The 20,958-nt window shown below is 32.8% G+C and overlaps 1 protein-coding gene across 1 annotated transcript; it reads right to left on the bottom strand.

Moving 5' to 3' along the window:
* Positions 1-11,571: 11,571 nt before the first annotated feature.
* LOC128547978 (17-beta-hydroxysteroid dehydrogenase 14-like) lies at positions 11,572-14,556 on the bottom strand. Its single transcript, XM_053522101.1, has 5 exons — positions 14,542-14,556; positions 13,986-14,090; positions 13,353-13,420; positions 12,105-12,195; positions 11,572-11,984 (listed from the first exon to the last, which is right to left on the bottom strand). Exons 1-5 carry the CDS (start codon positions 14,554-14,556, stop codon positions 11,847-11,849), a joined length of 417 nt encoding a protein of 138 aa, XP_053378076.1. The 3' UTR covers positions 11,572-11,846.
* Positions 14,557-20,958: the final 6,402 nt, after the last annotated feature.

Below are 20,958 nucleotides of genomic sequence, written 5' to 3' on the forward strand. Positions count from 1 at the left end.
ACATAGTGGTGTAAATGTGTTTTAAAAAGTAAACTTACATTTGTAATCGTTTTCCTTGTTTCTGTTCTATCGTTGTATTGTATTTTAAGTCAGCAATATAAATAGCTAAAGAATGTTCTGGTGCTAATCAGTTAGGTTTGTGTTGCAAAATACGACCATTTTTCAGAAAGTATCACGAAAATCCCATATAACATTTTCAGATAATACGTCAGTTATTTATAACCAGATTTTCCGAAAATACGTATAAAACGAAAGTAAAGGAAATATGTCAGTTATTTATAACCAGGTTTTCCGAAAATACAAAAAAACGAAAGTAAAGTAAATATGTCAGTTATTTATAAACGGGTTTTCCGAAAATACGGGAAAACGAAAGTAAAGTTAAAACCTGTGGATTTTAAATTGTCCGGCATTAGTTGGTTCGGACCAAGGATTAAAGGTTAAATGGGGTCAGATTGGCTCAGAACAAACAATTACTTTACTACTGACATGACAGGAAAAACAACCTTTTGGCCTTTGACTTCCAAGTGTGACCTTGAACTTTCAGGTAAGGGCCCTGGTTTTGTGCATGACACCTTGTTTCATCCAGGAAAACATTTGTGCCAACTGATGTTTAAATCCTGTTTTGCATGACAAAGACCGGACAGGAAAAAAATCCTATATCGACCTTTTATCTCCAAGTGTGACCTTGGCCTTTAAGCTAGTCTTCTGTGTGTTGCGCTTGACACGTCGCCTCATCATGGGGGACATTTGTGCCAAGTAATGTTGTAATCCCTTGATGGATGACAGATTATGGACCGGACAGGGAAAAAACCTGTTGACCTTTGATCTCCAATTGTAACCTTGACCTTTGAGCTAGGGGGTCCGGGTTTTGCGCATGATAAGTCGTCTTGTCATGGGGAATATTTTGCCAAGTGGTATTAAAATCTCTTCATGAATGACAGAGTTATGGACGAGACACGACACAGACTCTGTTCATGCCATGTAAACATCTGAGTTATGGACAGGACAGGAAAAAAGGCATGTTGACATTTGACCTTCATTTGCGACGAGCTTTGAGCCAGGGGTCCAGGTTTTGTGCTTGACACGTCGTCTCATCAGGGGGAACACTTGTGCCAAGTAATATAAAACTCCCTTTATGAATGAAGAGTTATGGACCGTATATGAAAATGCGGACGGACGGACGGAATGACGGACGGAAAAGTGCATTCTTATAGTCCCCGAAACTGGTTTTCAACCAGTAGGGGACTAATAAAGACAGATCTCATTTAATATCGATTTATTGTTCGTATCTCAATACAATACAATTTAATTATTCCGAGTATTTAGAACAGCAAACCCTGTAGCTCACTTATTAATTCTAGGTGGAATTTAGTAACATGGCCACGAAACCGTGGATAATGACCAGTGGCGAATAGAATCTCAGTACCTTCGTATCAGTAATTTTACTTAACAAATTTTACATTTTTATAATTTACATTCTCAAATATGTACCTTTCAAACTAAGATTAAATGACAAATACTATGCCCCAACGATAACTTGATATTTACAAACATGACTATCAATAGATTAAAATGTAACATAGGGAATTCAACATTTTCCTAAAATGTTACAATCTAAATATTTCCAGGTTTTGTACCAGTTACGAATTAGCTCAGTGGTAAAGCATACAGTCCATATTCAACAGATCTTTTGCCGTGTGGGTTCGAAACTCAGCATCAACATTTATTTCTTTTTAAATTTTATTTCACTTTTGCATAAAAATTAAGATTCCTTCATGAGCTCTGTGACAACACGACAGAGAGGTATCTAAAGGTGATATTGCAGATGAGAATAGTTTTTGAGTTTATTACACAACAAAGATGATATTGATTAAATGCATGCACGTAGCCATGCAAATAATGAGCATACTAGTGTGTTATATAAAGACATATAAACAAATACAAGTATGCCCACGGGCAGAATGTCGAGCCCACCAGCACATTTGACCTCTAAGTGCGACCTTGACCTTTGACCTAAGGACCTGCTTCTTACGCATGACAATCCGTCTTATAATGGTGAACATTCATGCCAAGTTACATCAAAATCCTACCATGCCTGAATGAGAAAAGCTCCAGACAAACTTCAATTTGACCTTTGAGATAGGAACATGGAGTCTGCGCATGACACGCCTTCTCATTGAGTTAAATATAAGCGAACTCTAAACAAGATTGGTCCATGCATGTCAAAGTTATGGTCCGGACAACAATCGGACAGACGCACGCACGCACATACACAGAAAGTGGCGACTAATCGAGCTCACCGCAAGCGTGCTCGACAATAAACCATCAAAGAAGAAACAAAAAATACGGAAGCAAAAATGAAAACGAATAGGAAAAACAAAAACAAAAATCTGAAAAAAAACAAAACAAACCTCGTGAGGATTCGAACCCACAAAACGATCCGCTTACACCCAATCATTGTCTGCATTTTATCCCACTGAGCTATGTTGCCATATACTTTTACTGGATATTTGAAATGAAAGAAATACTATTATTTGCTTGTCAAGTAATGTGCAAGCATTATGAATGGTTATTTCATCAGTTATCATGTATTAGACTCGTCCTCGCGTTTCGGCGGGAATCACGTTATCATTGGGGATTAGTACTATGCCCCAACGATAATTTGATATTTACAAACATGACTATAAATAGATTAAAATGGAACATAGGGAATTCATCATTTTCTAACATGTTTAAAACCTAAATATTTCTAGTTTCATTACCCAGTGCAATTTAGCTCAGAGGTAAAGCATACTCTCCATCACAAACAGACATTTTGCCGTGTGGGTTCGAAACTCGGCATCGATATTTGATTTTTATTTCTTTTTTGCATGAAAAAATATAGATTCCTTAATGTGTTCTGTGACAACACGACAAAGAATATCAAAAGCCGAAATTGCAGATAAGAAAGGTTTAGCATTATATCAAAGATGATATTAATAAATTATATGCACTTAAGCGAATAAGAACATGATATTATGTTATAATAAAGACATATGTGCAATGCAAATACAAACCTCAAGAAAGAAATGAAAATATGGGAAAAAAAATCTGAAAAATTTCCTCATGAGGATTCGAACTGACAAGACGATTTGCTTTTATTTGATAGTTATCTGCATTTTACCCAACTGAGCTATGTTGCCGTTTACACAGTGTATAGTTAAAATGAAACAAATACTAATATTTACTTGTCAAGTAATGTGCAAGCATTATGAATTGTTATTTTATCAGTTATCATGAAATGGACTCGTCCTCGCGTTTTGGCGGGAATCACGTTATCATTGGGGATTAGTATCATTAAAATTATTAACTACATATGCATGTAAATACTCTTGTATTTTTACTGGGAAGGGCTTAATATAATGTCGATAGAACTTGTAACTTTATGTGTCTACTTGCATGTATATATAAGAAAAATCAATCTTCCTATGCCTTTTCAATATTTCGCTAAATGTAGTATATCTAACTCACTCAAGAAAAACAAGTATCAATGTTTTCTCACCTCTAAATAGCGTTTAAGATGTACGCGAAAACCCTTTTCAGCATCTGCATAAATCTTTTTTGCGTCTCTGAACTTGCCATTTGAAACATATCTTAGAATATCTCCTATTAACGTCAGTGGCTTTTGTCCAGTTTCATTAATAGATTCATTGTTTATCAAAAGTGCATGTTCTTCCTTTGCCTTTACAAGCGCATCAAATGCATTTTGTTCATGATTTGTTTTCACAGCATTAAATAAATCTTCAATTGCACATTTACGATCCATTTTATAAGATTATTTTTGTTACCTGCCTTCGTCGAAATGTTTTTACTTCCTGGTTTCGGAAATCGTATTTCTATTTATAGACAATTAAACAGAGGTTTTTTTTATTTATTCGAAATTGGAATGAATTGAATGCCCCTTTTTTAAACTGACATTTTTATAATTAAGGAAAAAATATCATTTATCAAAATGACAAAATATGGACTTAAACATGTTTTTATTGATTCTCTGTATTTTAGTATCCATCATGTAACAGGTACATTGATTATAGATTATAATGGGCTCTTGAAAATCAAAAAGATAAAAGCACATCTTGAAGAGTCGCATTTATATCTTATTGATATTCACATCGGGTCTTGTAAAATATTGGGCCAAAGTTTTTTTTTAAATGGCTCTTTGATGTTTGTTTACCTAGATCATCTCAAGTTATGTCATGCAATATGAATAGGTCATTGATTCTATAAAGATCGATAATGATCAAGCAAAGCAGGCAGTACAATATTATACGCAGCATCTGAAGATCCATTAAGGAAGTGAAAGATGGACACTATTATAACAGTATTTAATTACACCAGACTTCTTTAACCATACAATTGGCCAGACTTCTTTAACCATACAATTGGTCTATTTTACGCTAATTATTTTGCCATGTTAGTTACGTTACCTCCTTTAAGGAAGTAAAAATTATTGAGAATACTCTGACTTGGCATTAGAACTCCCTGTCTGACCGGGTCTGCCGATCTATATGGTCGAAATTATCTTATTTGAGTAACCTAAAATGACCAGGAGTTTGAAGAGTCGTAGGGTATACATGACTTTAGACTTTATACTTGTTTCATTTTTGATAAGAAAGTTTGACATTATATTTGATGTGACATGGTATGGGCTTCTCTCGCTTAACTCAGTAGGGAGAGCGCAGACCTACGGGTCCCAGGGTTGTGAGTTCGATCCTCGGGCGAAGCGTATTTTATATCAATATATAGTGCAATTTTTCCGACTAGAAAAGGCCATTTTCATGTCAAATATAAGCTTTATTGATGCTTGATTGTAAAAAAGAATGTCTGCTGATGCTTTGAAGCTACGTCATATGCTTCAAAAAGTTAGTCGAAGCTCTTTGGTAAAATGAAAGTAAAAGTATGTATTTCCTGATGTCTACCTGTACAATATTAGCGTTTCAATCACGTGTATCAGTCACGTGACCATGGCTTCACTCCCATAAGTAGTCATGTGCATCTCCTCAGATTTTTTCTACTCGAACAGCTAGGTTTAACATGTAATAAAGTAGTAAAATATATCCCCGATATCGATCTAGAATCTGAGCCGACGATTAACAGTAACTACAAAATCATTGTGTACATAAATGTGCTCCCGGTGTTCCCAAACTGCGCTTATCATTTCAGAAAGATAAAACAAACAAAAGGGCCATTGTGGTCCTACTGCTCACCAGGGTATCAGGCGCTGTTCTCCAAGTAATCAGATCTTCAACAATTCAACTCGAATATTATTTATGTTTGCTATGTGTCAAGTTTTATCTATAATTGTATGTTGAAGCAAATTTCCAAGAATTGCTAAATTGTGGTGATAAATCAGTAAATCAAAAGGATTATCAAGCGTAAATTAGAAGGATATGAAAATGATATCGTAGAATCAGACGACTACAGGCAATGCACATTGTACAGTACCAGAATGCACTTACTGCAGCCACAACACCCAGAATAGTTCAACTCCAAGAATTCAACACCTCAAAAGTTCAACTCCAAGTTCATTCTCCAAGTAATCAGATCTCAAAAAGTTCAACTCCAAGATTATAAATTTGCTCACCCCCAAGACTGTCAATGTTTGCCAGGTTTCAATTTTTTTTTGTACGATTGCTAAATTGTGAGGCTAAATCGGTAAGTTAAACGAGGATTATCAACTGTTCTAGCAGAGTTTGCGTATAAGTGAGAACTGTTCTAGAAAGGTTCAGTATTCAAAAGCTATACATCATGTAAACCATCTAAGATTTACCGCTGCGTGTCGATCTTTGGATTACGTTTTTTTTAACGTTTCGCAATTAACAAAACAAATCTCATTTGGCATTTGCTACATCAACAAAAACCCTTTGACTTTGCAAATGTCTTTTGGGTCTATATGGTAAATTTTTAAGGGTGGCGTCGGTGGATATACACAAAAATTGCAAGCCGAAAATGTATAAGAAAGGTGACATCGGTTATGGGGGAAAGTCGCTAAAAATGTACTTAAACTGTAAATGTAACTCATGATTACAAACAATTATGTATTGTCAAAAAAATTTTTTATGTGAATTAGCAATGCAGCTGGGAAATTTGAATTCAAAAAGTTCGGAACTATTTATTGCGTTCTATAGGGAAAACTTATTAGGTTTCGATTTTAAAAATCAACATTACTTGTTTGTATAAACGTTTTAAAAGGGAAAAGGGTGTCTTGTTAAAGGTGGGTTTATTTGGACGAAATTCCCCCCCTTTTAAATAAAGGGGAACACTTTTTTTCTTGCGGGAGCCCACGGCAGGGTGTTTATTTACCCCCCCAGCATCCGTCTAGGCCGATATTTGGCTGGAACAGTACCAGTACTAAACCTAAAGGATATCTGCCGCGACCTTGTCGGAGCCGGCCGCTGGAGTTGTACCCCGCCGATAACCACTGCCCCACTCACTTTTATCGTTCGGGAATTGGAGTTGACTTTAGTAAAAAGAATTTAATTCCTAATGAGGTAAAACTAGAGATGAATTCCGTCAACATGTTTACTGATTTTAGAATGTGGAAATGATTTGTACTTTTGTTTAATAATTTTCTGCACTTTACTTCATGATACCAATTTACTAATATCGATGATAGTCCTTATCTTTAAAATGATAAAACTGTTTTTCGAGGTTAAGAGTGTTGATAATTTACTTGGTAAAGCTTGCGGAATGAGGGAAATTTACCATCAGAACATTTTTGAAAAATGATCAACATTATGTTTTTTACATGTTTATTTCATGTTTGTTTTAATAATGGAACTGTTCCATCAGAGTGGGGTAAACGTATCATCAACCCTATTCCCAAGTCAAATTCCCAGGATGTAAGAAACCTTTGTCGTATCGAGGTATTTTATAAGCCTCTTCAATATATAAATTGTATTGTTTTATTCTGAATGATAGAATTAGTCATTAGGCAGAATCAAACAAAATCATCATAGATGGGCAAAGTAGTTTTAGAAAAAGAAGAGGTACTGTAGATCATATGGCAACATTAACTAATATTATTCAATGAAAAAACTTAAACAATCAACGCTTTTTTCTTTATTGATTTCAGGAAAGCGTGCGATTATATAAATCGTGACCTTCTTTCGAAAAAATTGTTTGATATTGGAATAAAAGGAAAAATGTTATCTGCCATACAGTCATTACATTCACATTGTACTGATTGATTTTAAGTAAATTCTGATTTAAGGCAGGGGTATATACTGTCGCCATTTTTGTTTAACCATTTTATTAATGACCTAGCCCTGTATTTGAAATCTTTAAATATTGGTATAAAGTGTGGTGATGATATTATATGCATTTTAATATATGTAGACGATATTGTTTAATGGCTGAAAGCGAGGTAGATTTACAGCGTTTACGTAATACATTGAATGACTGGTGTGTTTCAAACGGTATGGCTATAAACTGTACATCCTAAATCTGTTAACAGAATAACTGTAAGTTTTTGTATTGGTGATGAGACATTGTTGACTGTTGATAGATATACGTACATAGGATTGGTTTTACATGAAAATTTGAACTATAATATTACTGCGAAGGCAGTGCAAACAGGGCTCTTGTACTTGTAATTGCAAAATGTAAGTCAATAGGTGGTGTACCTTATGATGTATACACTTGCCTGTATGACTCAGTGGTTTGGCCTACCATTAGTTATGGAGCAGCCATTTGGGGTGTTAAAACTTATTCATGCATAAACGCAGTCCATTTTCGGGCAATGTGATACTTCCTTGGCGTTGGTAGATACACATCAAATGCGGCTGTGTCCGGGGAAATGACTTGGTTGGCTCCTAGTATTAGACAGTGGAAGTCTGTATGTTTGTACTGGGCCCGTTTGTCCTCAATGAATAATGATAGGCTTAATAAACGGATTGCACTCTGGTCCAATTCAGTGCGCAATAGAACATGTAAGAATTGGTTTTACTCTGTGATAGATATGTTAAAAAGCTGTGATATGAATCAGTACTGTGATATCAATAATTATATACCTAAAGATACGTTTGTGAATAAGACAGAGTCTATATTGCAGTTGAAATATTGTACGGAGTGGCTTCAATCTATCAATGGTCAAGGACCTTCTGACTGGCAGTAAAAAAATTACGCACGTTTTTTGAAAAAGTATTTTTTGGGAAAAAGTATGTAAATTATAATGCCACCGAGACAGGTGAGGTCTTTTTTAAAGAATTTCGAAAACCTTTGACAGGTTAAAACTTAAAGGCAAAATTTGGATTGCCGGAGACTTTTTTTTCCCCAAAATGTCCGGGGACCCCGGGGCCGCCAACCTGAAAAAAGGGAATTTTTCCTCTGCAAAAATTTATTTCTCCTAAAACAAGGAGTCTTCCTAAAAGGGTTTTTAAACAACACTTTAGACCCCTTCCTACCTCAAACCCATCTCTGGCAAGCTGAAAAACCCTTGGGGGGAATTTGTCGATATGTACAAGTGCACTCGTTTTTAAAGCAAGGTTAATAAAAGTACCCCGCCTAGTTCACTTATAAAAAAAGGCAGAAGGCCAAAAAATTTCGCAGTTCATAAGTCTAAAATCCCCCCCTGTTTAAAAGGTTTTAAACCCTCAGCAGTTGAAGCCTATGGTCAAAAATCAAAGGGGACGTCTGAAGGGTTTTGAATCTTTTTTTTCCAAACCAAGAAAATAGGCCAAGACCCCAACTACCTGGAATCCCAAAACCATTAACGTCGATTAAAAAACGAAATAAATATTCCAAAAGGTCAAAAATAAACACTTACCCAAAGGGTTTCAAACAACATTACAAAAATTTTTTAAAAATTTGTTAGGAAAAATATCAAACAAGCTTGAAGTACTAGATTTGCCCCTTGACATTCTCCCTTCCCAAAAAATGCCAAGCAAATTCCCAAGGCTTTTTCCCCTTCTAAAAAAAAGGTCAACTTCTAGGATGCAAAAAAGAAGGTAAAATTCCTAAATCGTCAGTTCAAATCTGTTTTCACCCCAATGTCCCTCTAAAATTTTGGGCCCAAACTCTGTAAATAAAAAGTGCAGTCTCTACTCTCTATACCAACTGTTCCCGCCAAAATCCCCTAATCCCAAGGTCCTTCGGCTAAATGGTTTCGAAACTCCCCTCGTCCCTTTAAAAAAAGACAAAGCTTTTTGGCCCCATGGGGTTTAAAACCGATTCTTCTTAAAAAATTTGGAACAAATCTTCCCCTAGACACTAAGTCTTTTTAAAAAGGGCATTGAACGGGCACTATCCCGTGATGGTCCCAAACAAAGTCATCCCCTTTTTTAGAAGGGCGGGCAAAAGCAATCTTTCAAATTACGGTATTTTCCCAATTTTATTTTTTGTAAGTTTCTGGAAACATATCATGCCTCTAAATTTACCAAGCTTTCCGGTTTCAATTCCCCTTGCCTACGCTGGGTTCAGGAGAAAAGGTCATGCGAAAGGTTACCGAACTTGGAAGATCATCTCGAAACTTAACAAAGGCCCTCGGGATAAAAACCTTCTGGACTTTCTAAAAAATTTGCAAGGTTAAACATTGAAAATTCTGTAAACTTCATCACTGGGTTCGGGCACCACGTTGCAAGGGTCAAATTTTTTTGATTGGCAGGCCAAAACCGTCCTTTGATTTGGGAAGCATCAATGAAGTTCCGTAACGTCCGGATCCCACAGGAATCCGTCCCGGGGCCCCCTTCTTTTTACTCTCATAAAAGACCTGTCTGAAAAATTGATTTAAAGGCCCTTTTTTTCGCCGTTTTAGCTGTCTTTTAACTGTAAATGCGGCCCAAGAAAAACTCCTCCAGCAAGGAATAGACGTTTTGGGGAAAATAAGTAGGGACATGGGTTTAACCCCTTTAAAAAAGCACAGTTATGAAAAAACAAAGGGCAAAAAACCCTTTCAAAAAAAATTAAACTCCTGGCCAAGTTCTGGAAAGTTTTTGATGCAAAAATTCGGGGTCACGTTCCCCAGACTTAAATGGAATAAACCTTTAACTTAGTCCGTCCAAAGCTACCCGAACACTTTAAATTATTTAAGCGAAATATCCCATGCAAAAACCCAAAAGTTCGGGAGTGCTTTTAAGCTAGTCGGCCACAGCGGAACCCTTTTTTACCGGGCCAACATAACATCAAACCCGACGAAAGATTCGCGAGGGCAGCGCGATGGCCTTTTAAACTGACTTCTCCCCCTTCGCAGTGCATAAACATGCTAAGCAGTGAGATGGGTACCCTTTAAATAGGAGATCTGATTCACGCCTCCTATTTCACAAAATAGTGAAAGGTTTGGTTTTTGGGTGTACCCTTCCTCCCCATGTCGCCCCCATCCGTTACAAAAACATATGCCCCCATCCTTACCAAGACTCACTCCCCTTTAATTTTCTTTATGTTCTTTTCGGCCACCCTAGTGCTTTGGGGTTCTCTTCCGTACAAATTGTGCAAACCCCCCCTGAACCAGTTTTAAACAGGGCGTGACCAAAAGCACACAATGTTAACATGTAGCCTTTTTTTTAAAAATGCTTTTTAAAGCGGCAATACTGTGTTTTTTTGTTTTATTGTATTGTACTTGATTGTACTATTAGAAGCAGAAATATTATATTAATGTGATGCTCTTTTTTTAGTATTCTCATTTTTTGCTTGACATACGAAGTATGGGGAGCTATCCTACCGACCCCGCGTCAGCGTCCCTTTCCCCACCCCGGTTAAAGTTTTGAACTTTTCTTTATCTCTGTTTTACTGTGGATTTTTCTTCAGATTCAACTTAAAAAGTTTTTTCTATCATCCCCTCATAGTCACGGGTTGAACCTTACACAAATTTTTAAAACTGGGAAGAAATTTTGATCATTATTTTAGTAAAAAATGTTTTTGTTTAAATTTAGGAAACAACTTTGATTCATGAAAAAAGGTTTTCATGGGTTTTCACGACCCCTGTGGCCAAGCCTACATGGGACCCATATGTGCTATATCTGGGCTTGATCTGGGCGAATGTACCACACATGTCCAAAGTCTAAAAAGCATATATCTATGCTTTCATGGCATTTTGATACCTTTTTAGTGTCCTATAGAAATATTTCTCTCAGAAGAGTATATATTATCTTTCTAATCTTATTAATTATCTAATTTCTTAGAAACATGAAAAATGCTGGAAATTTATTATGATATTTTGTAAATAGTCATAATTGTTATTGACATGTGCTTAGACTGACATTACTTTTTCCACTTTACAGAGTGCCTTTACAAAGAATCAGTGACGAAATGTCTTAATAGTAATGGCTACTTTTACCACTGTTATACTGAAAATAAATTAAATTTGTCATGTTAATAAATCAGCAAATTATTTGTGTGGTTGAGGGATTTTGATGAACTCTGTTAATCAGATTTCGAAACCGGGAGAAAACAAAATTTAGGGCAAACGAAACGAAAAGTAGATAACAGACATGTATTTATGATGGTTTGTAGTTAATATATTTATTTCAGGTGTATAGTTACAGACTTTTTATAAGGTTTGAAAGTCAAGCAGAAAGAAAAGAAATGAAACAAACATACATAATTATCCGATTTCTTAAAGCAATATTTCATATTACTGTACGGTATAATACACATTAATTTAGATTAAATGGGATTAAAAAGATTCAATTACTCCATATCAATAAATGATAAACAATACTATTGGTGCACTAGCATTTATCCATGATATGACAGACACGAAAACTATCTAATGAATATGTAACTTTTTAGATTCATTCATTTTACAGACAAAAGCTTGAATAAACCAAATGTATGATATGCCAAACATTTAACAATACATGTAATAGAAATTATTTCATTTTGAGCCCGTAACCCCTTTCTATTCCTGCAGTACAACTCATATCTTCTCCAGTTGTAAATGTTGCTTCAGCAGCTAAAAATAAGCATGCCATCCCTATCTCTCTTGGGTCCGCAAACCGGCGTAAAATCTGAAAAAGAATCTACAGATAACGTAATGCTGTGAAAAAGATTTACGAATATACGACTAAAATATTGCATATATGATAAGCATATATGATAAATTACGACAAGTCAAAACTGTAACTTACACTTATATCTTTGATATCGTCCATCACTTTTTTATCGACTGTTTTCGCCCACTCTTCAAACAATGGTGTCCACACACAACCGGGTGAAATTCTACAAATATATCGTACAAACTTACATGAACATGTATTTTCATATAAAATGTACAAGGTATTTCATATTGTATACAGTTCTATTATCACTACTGTGTTGGGCAATATTAGATTGACAACACAGCAATACAAATGTTAGTTTGCTTGTGTATGGTAATGACACGAAGAGCCTAAAATGTACGAGTTGATTTCCCTAGCAAGCACAGCCAGAGATCGTGTTTAAAGTATTTTATTCTCAATCAAACTGAGTCTGCAATATTTTCATTTTTGTTGTGTTAAACAACATGTATACCTCCATCTTTTTCTTTTTGAAGTGTTCATACTTTTTTTCCTTTCCCACTGTTATATTTGCACAGGTTTTCGTACCTTTATTTTTTTGAAGGTGAATTATTGAGCCTACTGAGAATTCAGCAGAATTTCAGAAACGCTGGCTTTCAACAAAATTAATACAAACTCTATATTTTCTGTTTTTAAATCTTAGTTCCAGACTTTAAACACTGGAGAATATGGGCCCAGAGCCACACATCGTAAAGTTGTCCAACCACAAATAGAAACCATAGTGGAAGGATTGAACAGATGGATTGTTTCTAGTATCCATGAACAAGTTCATTTTAAGTATATGAGAGATATAAAAACTGAGGATGGGATCAAAAAGGAGTCGGGAAGGATAAATAAAGGTGGATGGAGGGAAGGGTAAATAAAGGGAGGGGGAAGTATAAATGTGGATGAAGGCAAGTTTCATTAATGTCAAATTGGGTCTAAATTCACCAACTAAGCATAACATGTCGAACATATCTGTATAAAAAATCAGCAGTGAAAGAAGCACAATTAGTCCCCATTGGGATAACAATTACTTTGTGATCAGTTTTATTGTTAAATGTAATAAATATATCATCTGAAAACTGCACCGCTTCACATACGTGATCAGAGGTCCACTAGGTTATTTGCTATATTAAGTAATAATTTACTGTTAAGACAAAAAATGTTCTTCTTTAATTAGAATCTATATGCAAGATAGTTAGCATTTTGTTTTGCAATTGTAAAGCATCCAGCTTTTTAATTTTTAATATGCAATTCAATTTTTTAACATTTTGTAATGTTATCCTGTAAATTGTTTCAAAATATACAGTTTTCCTCTGATGCTAACTGCCTACTTACGAATTAACTCTGACACCATGCTTTCCTTCATCTGTTGCAAGTGCACGAGTCATTCCAACAATTCCTCCCTGTAAGTATACAGGAAAAACATATATTTTAGGTAAAAGAAGTAAAGCTCGTACCACTGAAGCAATAATGAGCCCTATTATGTGATTTATAAACACAACGTACTGTGGAATGATGTGAATGATGTCAATTAACATCTATAGCGCAGGGATTCGTGTTACAGTTCGATGAATCGTGATGGGAGTCTTTGTTTTTCCTACCTTTATTTGTATATCAGAGGTTATAAATACCTTTATGCAGAAACCGTGGTAAAACACGTGTGAACAGACATCTCTCACATCTAACTTGAAATATTTCAACTTTTGCTCACGATTTCAATATTTTCAGGGTACATGTACTTGAACCCTCAGATAATGACCAATTTCTGGTGCTCCAAGACGTTTGTATTTATAAATAGGTTTGGCTGTTGTCTGTATGTAGCGACTATACTGGTTAATATGTTATACATTAACTTAAAAGAAATCTGTAAATGTCATGTTTTATCGGTTATTAACGCTTTTGTTCTGCAAGAAAATCTTTAACACTAAACTATGTTTCATATTTTTTCATAAACAATGTCTTACTGACCTTTGTTGCTACATAGGTGACTGATTCTGGCTGACCAACTGTGAAAGCGCCACTGGAAATATTCACTACCGATCCCTTTGTCTGTCGAATATAGGGCAGTGCAAACTGGAGAGAAAGGAGGAATATATAAAACACACCATTTGTTTTAGTTTAATCATATCTTATTATTAAAATACAACTGTATTTACATCTAATATTTTTTCACAGATATGACAAAACTTTGTTTTTTAAATTTCAATTTCATTTTTTAGACATTCTTGTTCTTTTTTAAAAGGTCTTTAAATATTTCTTTACAATTTTCCCTCTTTCCTCAAGCTTTTTTTTCTATAAATTTATAAACTGCATTAGGGCCTCTTAAATCTGGGGGTTTAGTATATTTATCTCATAAAAACAAAAAAACTTTAAACCCGTCCAACAATCATATGTTTTTGATTTGGTTCAGAAAATAAAGATTAGTTGGGGTTTAAGCAGTTAAAACTTTTTTGTTATTGTTTCAAATCAGCAAAATTACAAAAGGTCGCTAACCTTTATGAAAATTTTTAAATTTTTACTTTACTTCCTTTTTTGGCATTTTTCACCTTGGATACCTTAATGCTAAACTTTGGAATATGTTGTTTTAAATATTCTTTCTTGAAAAAAAGTTGCAGACAGCTTTACAGAATTTTTTTTTATTTGCGTTTTGTTTTTTTTTAAACATTAATCTATTAAAGTCTTTTACCCAAAAAACATAATGTTGGACTACAGGGGCTTTAGCCCTCTTACAGTCATCATCAGTTTTTTACTTGTAATTAGCAAACTTGTCCGTTTTTCTTCGTATTGATATTTTGTTTTGTAAAATGGATAAATACTTTTTCTTCAAAACCAAATTTTTTTTTAAATGTTTTCATTTAAAACTTCAATTTTGGTATTTGTTTTTAAGTAACGGGAAAATTTAAATTTCCCGTATAATCAAGATCGTTTTTGTTTTTAAAATTTTGAAATCTTTCAGAATGTTTTTGTTATAGGAAATTTGTAAGCTAAATACCCATCAAAAAACTTCGTTATCACATTCTTTATATTTATTAATCCTTTCATTGTTTTTTGTAATGGTTTTGGAAAATTTTAAAAATTGAAGCAGCCAATGGATTTTAAATATATATTTTTAAGAGCATCAACGACTCACTCCAGCCGCTTCCTTCAGAAATCCAAATTTCCAATTTTATTATTTTTCATCAAAAACTTGGTAAAGTTTTTTTTTTCGTTTGTGTTAATAATTTCTAAAGCCTTTGATTGAAAAAAAGCTGTTTATATTTGTATCAGTTTATCCATTTTTGCAAAAGTTTTTTTAAAACAACGTTTTTTTTTTTACCTTTTTTTAAATTTTAGTTCAGATTTAAGTTTTTCATAAGATTTGGGTTTTTTAGTTAATTTATAAGGGATTTTTTGGATCTTGTTTTTTAATTTTTCAATTTAAATTTTTTTTTTAAAATTTTGTTTTGTAGATCTCCCCGTTTTCCATTTTTAAAATATTTTATTTAAAAAAAAATTTCCTAAGGAAAAAAGGTTTTAAAAAAATAATAAAAAAATAAATTTTTAAGAAAAATTTTAAAAAAAAAATTTTTTTTATTTTTTTCCCAAGGGTTTTTTTGATATTCCTCTTTTAACGGGGTTTTTTTTCCTTTTTGAGCACTTTTTTTATTAACCCGGTATTAATTTAAAGGGTTTTCTTTGGAGGCTCCCTTAAGTGTTTTTTATTTTGTTTTTTTCAATTAGTATAAAAATTGGTTCCCAATAACTTTTTTAGGTTTTTTTTTCGAATATTTTTTGGGGTTGGGACAACACTTAACCCTTTCAGCATTTTCTTCTTAAAGTTAATAGACAACCGGGGGTTCCCATTCAAAAAAAATTTTTTTTTTTAAAAAGAAAAGGGTCTTTTTCTTTTTTTTAATTTTTTCCAAAAACGTGTTTTTTTATATTCTTCCTAACTATTTGATAAATTTTTGGGATTTAAAAACCCATTTCTTTTTTTTAAAACTTTCTTATATAAATTTTTTGTTCGGGATTCTTATTTTTTTTAAAAGGGTAGAAAATTTTGGGCCATAATCATTCATTTTATTTCTTTTAACCATTATATTTAAAAATATTATAAAAAAAAAAAATTCTAAAAACAAAAGTAAAAATTTAATACAGCTCTTTTTTTTTTCCTTTTATATCCTTTTAATTTTTTAAAACCCTTTAATTTTTGGGTTTCAAAAGGCATTAAATTTTTATTTTTCTTTCTCCCATTTCTTTTTGTTTGTAAAAAAATTCCCCGAAAAATTGGGTTTCTCTTTTTTTTTTTTAAATTTTCCTTTTCCTTTGCTTTTTTTTATTAGTTGTTTTATTTTTTGTTGATGTTTTTTTAAAAATAAATTTCTTGTCGTCAAGTTTTAGTTGTTTTTAAATATGGAAATTTCCCCCCGAGGGAAACAGCGCCCGGGCAACTGTTCCAAATATAGGAATAGCTGGAACAAGTGCTAATGCAGTGAGCAACCAAAGTTACCTGCTTTTAATATATAATCCGGGTTTTTTCTCCCCCAAAAAATTTTATTTTAACTTTTTCTGTAAGCGCAGCTATTTATTAAGTGAATGTTTAAAATGTCTATTGTTTCATTCCCTTTATTAGAAAATTTTTTTTTTTGGGCCTTTAAATATTTTTTTATTTTTTAAAAAAAATTTCTTCCAATTAACTAAATGGTCCCCAAACTTTAAAATTTTTTTCATTTTTAACCTTTTTCCTTTTTTCAAAAGTTGTTTTTTTTATATTTCCCGTCAAATTTAACTTTTTTTTTTCTTAAAAACTTCTTGTGTAGTAGGTAAAGTTTTTTTTAAATTAAAAATTAAACCCTTGAATTTTTTTCATCATTTAATTTTTTAAATTTGTGTATGTTTGGGTTTTGTTTTATTTTTTTTTTAAAAAATTATAAATATTTCCTTTTTCCATTTTGGGTGAAATACCCTTTTTTAAAAAAATGTTTTTTAAGTTTGCTTTTGCGAACTCGATAAACCTTTTTTTAAATTTTTTGGGTTTTTCTCTTTGGGTTTTTTAAAAAATCACCTATAAAAAAAAGTAAACGTACCTTTTTTAAAGTTTTTACTAGTTCGGTTGGTGTATTTTTTTTACAAAAGGTTTTGTTTTTTTAAATTTTTAAATCCCATACCCTGCAAATTATCTAAAAAAGTAAAATTTTTATTTGTTTTAAAAAATTTTCCCCCAAATTATTCTTTTTAAATTCTTTTTAAATTTTTTCTTTTTCTACAGCCTTTCCTTCTTTAAAAGGTAGGGTACATATTAATTTTTTTTTTTTCAAAAATGTTTTCAAACTTTTTTTTAAAAAAAATTTTTTTCCTTTTTTAAAAAAAACCCATGAATTTTGGGGAAATTTCCTTGCAGTCTTCGGGGATTTGCCCCGGGTTTTCTTTTTTTGAAATTTTTTTTTTCTTTTTGCTTCTGTAACAGATTCCCCCAGTTTTATTTTTTAAAGGGGAAAAACCCCAAACCCTTTTTTATGAATATGTAAAAATTAAGGGTTTTAAAAAATATTTTACTCCTTTTATTATTTTTGAAAAGCGCATGTAAAAAAAATTTCCAGCTGCCAAAGAAATCATAAATTTTCTTTTAACTTTACTCTTCTTTTCCCTAAATTTTTTTTTATTGGTTTGTTAATTTTTGCTAATTCATGGGCTCCATGTGATTGGGGGGGGTTTTACCTCTACCCCCTTTTCCCGTTTTTTGACTTTTTGTTGGGTTTTAAAACCCTGGGGGGAATTGTTGTTCCTGTCCAGCCCAAGTTTGTATTTCTTTTTTAATTATGGTTTCACAACAAAATTGTTTTGCAATTTTTTTCCCAAATGTTTTTGTTTTTGTGTTTTTTAAAAATTGGAAAAGCTTTCCCTTTTAAATTTGTCCCCTTTTTTTTACACCTTTTGTATAGCAAAAATCATGGGTCCATCATACTGAAATCCATTTTAATTGCCCGGGGGGGTCCATTATTGGGGGGATTTCCTGGCCCCTATTTTTACCCGGGGAAGTTTTTAAACCTTTCTTGGGTTTAATAAAGGAAACTTGCTTTGTGAATATCAAAATTTTCCCCCTTTTATTTTAACAAATTTGGTTTTAAATTTTTCCAAAAGATGAAAAAGGTAGCCTTATAATTTTTCTCCCGTTTTTTGTTTTTTAACTTTAATGAGGATTTATTTTTCAAAAATTTTCTTCTTTTTTTCCCAAAACATATATTCTATTCTGTAAATTTCATTTTATAAATTATGTTTTTTAAAATTTTTTAAATGGGGGGGGTTTTTAAAATTTGCCCGGCATTGGGTTGGGGTTCGGACCGGGGACGAATTTTTTTTTTGGAAAAACCGGAGGTTTTCATTGGGTTTTTAACAAAAAGATTTTAAGATTTTTAGGGTTTAAAGGGTACCAAGTTAGTATTTTAATTTTAGGGTTTGGGTTTTAAATTTTCCATTTTTTGAATGGGGGAATAGGGGGTCGGGGGGGTTAAAATTAGGGTCTTCGCACCATCCTTTTTTTTCTATCCGGGCTGAAAACTCTCCCAAATCCATGAAGGTTTTTTGAAATATTTTGGGGTTTTTTTAAAAAATTTCCCCTTTTAAAAAGGCGATGTTTCATGTGAAATACTAAAACCCCCTAACTACAAGGTCGGGGCTCACTAAGAATTTAAAAACTTTTAAATAGGGTCTGTTTCCGGGTGGGTTTGGGAACTTTGCCATTCTTCAAAAAGGTTTTTGTTTTTTCAAAAGCTTAAATTTGTTTTTAAATTTGAGACGACGTTTTCAGGGGCCAAGCCAAAGGGACCCCTAGCTCCAAAGTAAAGGTCAGACTTAAATTTTAAAATGTTAAACAGGTTCTTTTTTTGGTGTCCGGGCCATTTTTTGCCACCCTAAAGGGTTTTTTGAAATTTTTGGGTTTTAAATGGTTCCTTAATCGGGAATATGGGTCATGCGAAAAGACCCAAAACCCCCTTGCCCCAAAGGGTTTCAAGGTCATACTTAAAGTAATGGGTTTTAATAGGATTTTTTTTCGTGTAAAAGGTTTACATTAAAACTCTTTTTCCCATGAAGGGTTTTTAAAAAATTCTTGGCTTAAATGTTTACCTTAATGAGGAAAATGGGTTACGGCAAGCCCCGCCCCCTAGCTCCAAAGTTCAAGTTAAAAATTAGAAGTCAACCCAAAAGGGTTTTAATAGGGTCGGTTTCATGCCCGGTTCGAAACTCGTGTAATTCTAAAGGAATTTCAAAAATTACTTGGAAAACTTTTCCCCAAATAAGGGGGGGAAAACGTGTTTTGGGCTTAAAAAAACAGCCACTAGTTTTTAAAGGTTTCAAGGCCCACATTTTAGAGGTTAAGGGTTTTTACGGGTGTTTTTCCCCCTGCCCTTTCCATAACTTTTCCCATCGATGAAGAGATTTTAAAATTACAGGGCCAAAAACTTTTCCCTTTTTTGAAAAAGGGAACTTTGTCAAAAAACAAGCCCAAGCCCCCTATTTTAAAGGTAAAAAGCCCAAAACCTTTGATTTTAAAGCGCATGCCTCGATTTGGCTAAAAAAAATTCTTTTTTTCAAATTGAAGTTTGGGGTATTATAAAATTTTGGAAATATTTTATGAATTTTTTTTTCTAACAATTTTAAAAAGTTCCAAATTTCAAAAAAAAAAAGGGATGCCCGCGTGGGGAATTTCAAACCCCCGGACCGCCGGGGCAATTTTTTCCCTTTTTTTTTCCCGTCGTGGGAACCCAAATTAGCGTTAAAAGTAAAAGTGGGTCAAAAAATGATTTTTAAAATTTTTTGTTATTTATAATGGGAGACATTTTAAACCGGGAAATTTAAAACCCCAAGTTTAAATTTTTTATTTCAAATTCGACCCTTTAAGGGGGGGGCAAAACGGTTTTCTTTTCCCTTCTTTTAAAAAGTAGTAAAAACAGTTTTTCTAAAGTGTTTCCGAAACAGAAAGTTTGAAGAAAATTAATTTTTTAAAGTTTTAAAGAATATAGCAATTATTTCAAGATAATTTTTTTTTTGTTGTTGTCGAGTTGGCATGTCAAACTTTGCAAAAATTTATATATGTATGTTTTATTTTTTATGTTTTTTGGGTTTTTATTCAATGTTTTGGGTCTTGGATTCTAAAAGTCATTATTGTTTTTTCTATTTTCGTTATTTTATTATTTCTTTGATATTGTTTTTTCAATGTCGTGTCTTTTCATATTCAAAAGTTTTACCTTTGTTTTCTATATGTCTTTTATTCGTTTTTTGTTTGTTCGTTTTTCTTAGGGTTTTAAAAAAGTCATTTTGTTATTCAAAATTTTCGTTAGTCTTTTTGTATTTTTGTATTTTTAATTAAATTTTCGTTGTCTTTTTTTTTTTTAAAGTATTCCCCATTGTTATTGTTTTGTCTTTTATTCTTATTGTTTTTTTCGATTTTCCCTATGGTAAAGGTCATTATTGTTGTTCAATATCTGCGTTCTTTTTTAAAAAAACGTGTAATTCTTATTTTATGTTATGTGATTGTAATTTTAAGCGACGCTGTGCTTTTTTTATTCGGGGGGAAAAACGCACATTTCAATAAGAATATCAAGTTTTCAAAAAAAAATTTAAAGAATTTTACAAAACAAATAAGTTTTTACAATAAGGGAAAATTTTGTACATACAAAAAGAACAGGGGAATATAGAATAACAATGGTTAAAACTTTGAATATGAAAGGCCCCCCCACATTGGGAAAAAAACAATATCAAAAAAAACATAAGGGAAAAACGAAAAATAGAATAAAAAATAATGATTTTACCCTATAAATATCGAACATACAAAAAAGGGAAAAAAAACGGGCATTTACAATTAAAAAATGCAAATTTTAGGGAAAATGAAAGGGCCGACAAATTTAAAAAAAAAAAAAAAAAAAACATAAAATTAATTAAAAAACATATATAATTTGCAAAG

The sequence above is a fragment of the Mercenaria mercenaria genome, chromosome 1 (genome assembly GCF_021730395.1).
Source record: "Mercenaria mercenaria strain notata chromosome 1, MADL_Memer_1, whole genome shotgun sequence".
Classification (NCBI taxonomy): domain Eukaryota; kingdom Metazoa; phylum Mollusca; class Bivalvia; order Venerida; family Veneridae; genus Mercenaria; species Mercenaria mercenaria.

Coding starts and splice junctions, on each gene's coding strand:
- LOC128547978 (XM_053522101.1), bottom strand. Junction 13,421..13,985: donor TCACCTATGTAGCAACAAAG/GTCAGTAAGACA, acceptor GTATACTTACAG/GGAGGAATTGTTGGAATGAC. Junction 12,196..13,352: donor CATGGTGTCAGAGTTAATTC/GTAAGTAGGCAG, acceptor ATATATTTGTAG/AATTTCACCCGGTTGTGTGT.